Below are 8,547 nucleotides of genomic sequence, written 5' to 3' on the forward strand. Positions count from 1 at the left end.
TCTAACAGTTGTAACATCGCACCTTCGATTTATCAAAACCTGGATTTTGTCCCACAAATTTTCATCCGGTCTTGTTCATAAACCTCTTCACTCTTCTCACTATCATTACCATTTGCCACTGTAAATCCATTTCTTTTAAATCACCTATGTCAATGTGATCATAATCTTCATCCAACAATGTTAGAACTACTATCTTCCCTTTTATATAGTTCTCATATGATGCTATGAATGAAGCATATAAGGCAAATTGTTGTTCAGGCGACTTAACACTCATAGGCATTGATGAGTAGTTTACACTTTGAGGACTACCTGATGATTCACTTGAGCTTGCTTGACTCTTAGTTGGAGTAACTCCACCAGCTACAAAGCACATATCACCATCAGAATTCATGACAACCTGTGGACTTCCATTTTCACTAACATCACTTCTTGTGTAGTAAGTTGCTGACCCAGATTTGAAATTGAAGAAATTTTGGCCCCATACATCGAAGGATCCTTTACTTGATCATTCGTTGTCCCCATTCTCTTCATGTTCCTCTCATATCCTCTAAGTTTGTTAACAATATCTTCTAACTCAAACGTTTCAAACTCATTGTCATCTCTGATCATTGCTTTGTACATCTACCACTTTGGTGAAAGTGCGTCCAGAAGTATCTCAACCTTCTCAGTCTCTTCTACCTTGATATCCAAATTGTCTAGTTCGGTCATCAGATGGCAGTAGCAAGTAATGATATCATCCAACGTCTCATTTTTCATGTACTTGAAAAATGAAAACTGAGTTTTTAACAGTTTGGTCTTAGAGTTTCTTATAGCAATATTTCCCTTATATCTATTTTCCAAAGCATCCCACATATCTCTCATAATCTTGTATTTCTTGAAAGTATGGAGAATTTCTTGAGGCAATGCCATGGTAATGGCTGCCAAAGCTTTGCTTTCAGCTTCGTACATCTTTTTTTCATCCTCTTCCATCTTATTGTATTTTTTTCAACCGTTCTCTTCCATCAAAAGTGGTTATGGGTGGTATATAACCATATAGAATGCACACTCATATATTGGTATCTTGCCACTTAGTGTATCGTTCAAACCTCTCTTTCCATAAAACGAAGTCAGCCCCTCTTAGTAACTTAGGTGCTTCAGTATTTTAACATGACTCAACTTCCATTTTAACCAAGTCAGATATATTAATTATATTCATATTAAAAAAAATTAATTTAATGTCCAAAAGTACTCAAGTTCGCCTTCGTTGTAAAGTAAGCCAAGTTAGTTAACTTCGCCTAGTCAACTAGAATGGTCAACTTCGCCCGGTCAATAGAAAAGGTCAACTCGCCAAGGTCAACTATGATAGTTAACTTGTCCTAACTCAACTTGCTTGGATACAGGTTCACCAAACTTGTAACTTTGCCAAAAACCCTAGCGATAACTTCCTTGTTACGGCTAGAAAGTTTGGTTTTTTGTTTTTCAACTGTGTTTTTGAGTGTAGGGTTTTTGGGGGAGTTTGGTGAGTGAAAATATGCTATGGAATGAATATTGAGGTACTTTCGAACGTGTGCAAAATCCTTCGTTCAAGTCTTAATACTCGTGTGATACTCCCGAGCCACACAATTTAGAGCTTAATGCTCTTATTCCAATTGTAAGTCCCTAGCATGAATCGCTAAAAGAGATATCACAAACTCAAAGGGTGTGCAATCCCCTAAGTGTTTGATTACGAGTATTAGCAAAAGACACGAACAATAGACAATATATCAAAGGATTGCTTTGTATTGAATAACAACTCGGTGTCTTTCAATACACTATAAGCACTAACACGAGTTTTCTGAAAACGGCTGGAATAAACTCTCTCAACCCCTAGGCTGAAGATTCGTTTATATACTACACATCTTCGCCTATTACATAATAGGCGAAGTTAGTTAACTTCGCGTAAACCATAACTTTGCTAATAACTAAACCGTTTAAATATAAAACTTAAAACAAAACATATCGTATGACAAGACTAACAATAAACCTATGAAGTACTAACAACACCAAAATGCACCAACAGATGCGATTAGTCTCTGATGCGATCGGTTTTCAGTATGCGAATATGATTTGTCTTCTGGGAAATGAGAGTGCGATTGAAAGTCAGATGCGATAGGGAATCAGAATGCGATGCGATTGAGATTTTCCAAATGTGATGCGATTGGGAAATCCAAATGCGAAGCGATTGAGATTTCCAAATACGATGCGATTTGAATTTCTAGAGAAAAGCAATCGTGTAATACGCTAATACACCCCAAACAACCTTTAGTACAATTGAACGCACTTCAACAAACACAAAACAAGACCAAAATCCAGGGTTATGACCCAAGAACCTCAACTAGTAGAGCCGATAGCTCTGATACCAATTGTAGGTCCTGGAGAAGGGATCAAACAATGTGTTCTTGAATCAATCTCATTTATATGCTAGTAGACATCACATATAAGGAACCGAGATCTCAGATCTTGTTTGGTTTGGTTATTGCCTAAAATGGAAAGACAGAGAGTGGTTGAGAGGACAAGGTTAAAGAGGGAGAAAGTTTGTTTTCCAAAAGTTGGTTTATGCATGGGCATATCTCCACTATATATAGTGGAGGGTATGGCATGCATCCTTTAATAATATCGGCCCAATGGGCTTTATATACAAAGGCCTCGACACCAAACATACAAGAAAGACAAACGAAAGCATACAATATACAACATTAATTAAGCTAACAAATACAAAAGACTTAATACTAGAAATAGGCTCTGCAATAGGTTTAACTCCACTATATCGGTAACACTAACAATAGCTAACATGTGATAAGTGTTAAACCATTAATATGTCAGTTTAATAACTCACAGAATTTACCATCAATTTTAGATATGATAGGATTAACAGTGTGCTTGCCCTTGTCAACCTGTAAATAAAATGTCAAGCGAATGTAATGAGATGTGTTTTTTTTTTTAATTTAACAATTTAAACATGTATAAAATTAAATAAAAATAAACCAAAAAAAATAGAAGTTAAACTTACTAATTTGGCTGCCATGACTCTAACGGTAAAGAACGGGCTTCATAAGCATATCCTCCGCATTATTTTGTACCTTGTAATACACATCAGATATATGTACAATCATGAAATCGTTATATAGACAAAAAAAAAACAGAGCTGAATTAGGGAATTAATTTTGTTACCATTTTATCTCTAAGATAAGCGTATCATCCTTGTTATTTTGTACCTTGTATTATGTACAAATCAGATATATATACCATAATAGAATGAAACCCAGTAAATACATATAAGTAATCCTATATTTTTAAGTAGTTAACAATCACCTCTGATAAAATAATAAGATTATAACAAGAAATACTTTTCAGAAAATCAAAGGCTGTCATATTGTTAACATAATTATGTGTACATAAGCTAAAATATTCTATAATGTATTGAAAAAACAAACAGGATTAGTGGCATCTCACATACAACAAACAGACAATATTATATAGCTCGCATGTTACTACCTCAATAGCTTGATACTAGTATGATTAGATGAAGTTTATTAAATGAAATATTTATTTCAAAAAGTGTGACTAAAGGTTTCATACTGTTAAACAATGGGCACATATTTTTTTAGGTGTGGCTAAAGGTGCTGAACTGTTACACAATGGCCACATGAGTACATGAATGTGACTAAAGGGGTTTCGAAATTTTAAATTTGACCTTTAGCCACACTTTAAGCAAAAGTGTGGAAATTCATTTTTGAAAAATGCATGGACGTAGCCCATTTTTAACGTAGTGTTTGTATTCTTAATGTTCTCTCTGTGTATGATTCACCTTATCAGTGAACAAAATTCTGCTTATGATGATTACTGCTAATGATTACGGTTACATGTGTGTTCTGTAGGACATGGGTCACATTTATTATTAAATAATATTAATTAAACAAACAACGATAATCTCTGTGTACCCTTGGAAATCGGTAGTACATATACCGTGTATACATTAAACTAACATAACAAAATACAACATATACAAATGACTTGATTCAAACCAAAGTCGTAACCACTGCTCGATCGCCAAATTCTCTTATGAGTTGAAACTGGATCGGAGCCGGTTTGATCATCATGTTAAGACCGCACCGGAGCCGAATTGCCGTTACTTGAGCATCACCTCCAAGTCATGTATTCTTGTATGGTTGGTGGACCCGTTTTGACCACCTGAAGCCATCTACACCCTCTTAGCTGCAAGACTAGACAAACTATAGTTCCCGGTTGTGGCTAAAGAGTTCTGTTAAACATGGGTCCCTTGAAACAGATTTCAGACTATCTCTGTGAGCCAGTCTGTTTCCTGGGGTACAACAGCCGAAGTAGTGTGTACGGCGGGGATTCCCCTAGCACCCGATCAAACCCCGGCCATTTGCAATGGGAGTTCAGGATCTAGTGAGAGTTGGAGTTGAGAGAGTGTATCATTGGCATGAACCTGTTTGGTTTGTGCATGGTAAACTGACAGCTCGTGGAGCATACATTACCAGGAGGTGACACCTAGCCGTTGACTTATCGCAGGTACACGAGACATGGCAATAGCCATAACACTTTGCACACACTAGCTATATAACCGACACCACACACCACAAAAATACTAAGGCGGCTCTCAAAAGGCTTTTTGAAGGGCAAAGTGTGTCATCAAAGCGCCCATCTCCTATGCCTGTGCACTTGCGTGTCGGGTGCTCCACACCCTTGCTAATTCCACTAATTGTGTATATTATAAGAATATAATCATGTGAGTCTTCTTATAAGGAGCTTATAATTTTATCATCTTATTAATGTAGAACTAACCATTTTCCATTACAACAGTATGGGGCATACCCACTTTCCATAGTTCACATTCTCAAGCATACAACTTAGAGTATCGATTTTGCATTCATCGTTACTCCAACTTGGACGCGTTAATCATCTAATTAATTAGTAACACACTAATATTCAATTGTGTCTAAAATTTCTAACATGCTAATCCCTCCAGCACAGTGTTTTAGAGACGAAACCTATCCAACAATGAAATTGAAAATAGGGATGCAAAAACATTATGAATCCTACAAAATTTGTTAATATCTTAATGGTGCATGTTTCGCATAATATATCAGCTTTTCAAAATAGAAAAAATAAAAAAAAAATATATGAAACTAATTGCCAACAAAGAAACTAGAATTGCTGAAACAGTTGATTGTACACTTAGAATTCGTAATATCCAAATTAAGAACTTCAAATATGTGAAAAAGACACAATTATACTCCCTTAAATAAAAGAATATCATACCTATAATTTTGTGAGTTTAACTTAGTATAAAAGGACAATTTTTCCAGATTTGGAAAATTTGAACAAGTTATTAGGAAACCGAATACCTTCTTTCTAAATTTTTGATGGTGCACAGAAATTTGGCATTCTTCCTTCCTCTACATATTCGAGGTCCAAGTTGTATACCAAATAAACAATAACCAATATGGGTAACAAAAACTTGGGCATCTGCATCCTAATCGCAACAATAGTGGCTCAAGCCACATGGGTTCGAGCAGCCGATGATGTTGCACTAATGCTCCGCTAAAAGGTGCGCCGCAGGGTAATACTCATTTCGCTGGTGGTGATAAAGGTTGGACCTCGGGTGTTGATTACCAAGCTTGGTCGGATGCAGAAACCTTCCGGGTTGGAGATGGCATACGTATATTCTTATCCGTTATACATGATTTGTTGATTTTTCAAATATATTTGTGTAGGTTTTTATGTCCTGAGGCAAGAAAGCAATTAAGCTAACTATTTAATTTATGTTGTTGATGCAGATTTCTATTTCGATAGAACCAAACATAATATACTGATGACAGGTTCCAAAGAATGGGAAACATGTGTATTTGAGCCTGCACAAGTTGATTTCCGAGGCTGTGGATCTTCGTTTTGGACGTTGCCAACTACAGGATCATATTTCTTTGCGAGTGCCATGGGAAACGATTGTAAGGAAGGCATGAAAATGAAGGTCGAAGTCAAGCCATGATAAAACTCTGAGTGACTATATATATGTAACTTTTTTTTGTTTTTATTTTAGTAACTGGATATAGCTAATTTAATTCTTACCATGCATGAAACTTCTTATTAAGATCATCATCATCATCGTACTCAGTATATCCCACCAATAGCAAAGCTACGGTAGGGTCTGAGGAGGGTAAGATGTAGGCAGCTTTACCTCTACCCCATAGGGATAGAGAGGCTGCTTCCGGTGAGACCCCCGACTCGATAGTAGTTTTGCATCAAGCCTTGGACATAAGGCACATAGCACTCAATCATCGGGACACCGGCTGATCGGTGCATGTACCCTTATCTTTCAGCTATCAACGCCACTACATGATGCCTGATTAACCGTCCGTCACTTTTAACGTTATTTTCACGAGATTAGTAAAATAACGTCAAAATTAGTGCAATTTCACTTTTGCCCACCCGAGGGTTCACACATATGTACATCATATGTGCGCACCGCAAGCAGGGCTATTCTTATTAAGATCAATAACTGTATGTAAGGATTGGACAATAATATATAATGAATTTAATAATGAGCATGATTTGTTTCAATTGTTTAAAATTAATTTCTTGCATGCTAAGTTCTATGTAAAAATGTCATAGTAATTTGTGATATGCTGACCAAAGAATTCATTCAAATTTAGTTTGTGTTTATACTATTAACATTTCAGATTAAATTCATTAATTCACAATATTTGAATTAAATACCTAGCTTATATCATGCCTAAACTTCCGATGATATATTTAGAATTGGTTTACAAGTTATTGCAATATTAATTGTATGGAAATGTGCTCCTTGATTTATTCCTTGTATCTAGAATATATATAAACAAAAACCCTAAAATCCTATGTGTTGCGATGTGGTTGCTCCCCCCTTTTATGAAAGCCACCAGATTTCTTGATTTTTTAAATGGAGGCCTCTCATTGATTTACCCAAATTCATGGGTATGGGTCTTACCAAAACTAGAGCTCTTAAACGGGTTATAACATCTCATTAAATTAAAAATTAATCTAACCAATTATTTGATATGAAAATCCAATAAAATAGAGATATACTAAAGTTTAATATCCAATTTAAAAAGAAAAAAGATATTATTTGTAATTAATAAACAATTTTATAGTAAAAAAACATAAGCGGGTCATGGGTCACCAAATCCAGATAGCTTTTAAACGGGTTATAACATATCATTAATTTATGAAACTCTTTTATCATTAAACCATAAGTATATTATTAACTTTTTTACAGTAAAGAAAATTAAAATCCAAAAAATAAATATTAAAAAACGAAAAATGTAAAACAACCATTCTCTCAAGCCATCAGATTGTTTTATTTGTAAATGAAGGTTTTTCATGCATTTGACCCAAATTCACGGGTAAATGTCTCACCAAACCCAGATAGCTCTTAGACGGGTTATACATATGATTATATTAGAAAATAATCTAATCAAATATTTAATATGAAAATCCTATAAATAAGAATATACTAAAAATTAATATCTTATTTTATTTTTTTAAAAAAGTATTATTTATAATTAAGAAACAATTTTATAATAAATAAAATAAACGTGTAATGGGTATCACCAAACCCAGATAGATTTCAAACCTGATTATAACATATAATTTATTTGTGAAACCATTTCATCATCAAACCTCAAGTATATTAATTATTATAAAGTTGTATTTGTGAAACCATTTCATCATCAAACCTCAATAAATAAAATTAAAATCCAAATATACATATATAAATATTAAAAACGAATAACGTAAAACAACCCCGTAATACGGGGGATAAAAACTAGTGTTAATATATTACGCAGCCCTCGTTTTACATTTTCTCATAACATTACACCAAACAACAGTCTTCTTCAACCTACGTCCGCTTTCATGGCTCATGAACGTAACAACAATTGTTCATAGGCGCGTAACTCCACAGCCTATATATTCCCTAACATGCCAACTTTCTCACCTAATGGTAGTTGGCCCTTTCTTGGCAAATGCCAATGGTGACAGACCAACATTGTCCTATCTTCAAGAAACTAATGCCACACATAAACGCACATCCCTTTATATGTAACCCTATCACCAAAACCACACCACAAGCCAACATCATGACCATGCAAACTAATCCTATAACAAAATGGTTATTGGATAGTGGAGCTACACAACATATTACAATCTAAACATGTTGGCCAACTATGTACCATACGATGGAACAGAGAAAATTGTAATTGGTGACGGTTCGTCTATTAAAATTACACATATTGGTTCTCTTCTTATACACACATAAACCACTACTCTCATACTCAAACACGTTCTTTGTGTGCCCACCATGTCTCGAAATATTATTTCCATATCTCGTATATGTTATGATAATCATGTTCTAATTCAATTTTTTCAATGTACTTTCTCATCAAGGATTCAAGTTCCAATCTCCTACTCCTTAAAGGACATGATTGCTATGGGATCTATGAACTTAACTCTACATCTCATAATCCT

The 8,547-nt window shown here is 34.8% G+C and overlaps 1 protein-coding gene across 1 annotated transcript; it reads right to left on the reverse strand.

Annotated features, from left to right (window-relative positions):
- Positions 1-621: 621 nt before the first annotated feature.
- Positions 622-969, reverse strand: LOC143605691 (uncharacterized). The gene has a single exon (XM_077081711.1). The coding sequence runs from the start codon at positions 967-969 to the stop codon at positions 622-624; it is 348 nt and encodes a 115-aa protein (XP_076937826.1).
- Between the last annotated feature and the right edge of the window lie 7,578 nt (positions 970-8,547).

Source organism: Bidens hawaiensis, unplaced genomic scaffold (genome assembly GCF_021521415.1).
Source record: "Bidens hawaiensis isolate Kalapana, Puna unplaced genomic scaffold, B.hawaiensis_p1.1 tig00070786_1, whole genome shotgun sequence".
NCBI lineage: Eukaryota > Viridiplantae > Streptophyta > Magnoliopsida > Asterales > Asteraceae > Bidens > Bidens hawaiensis.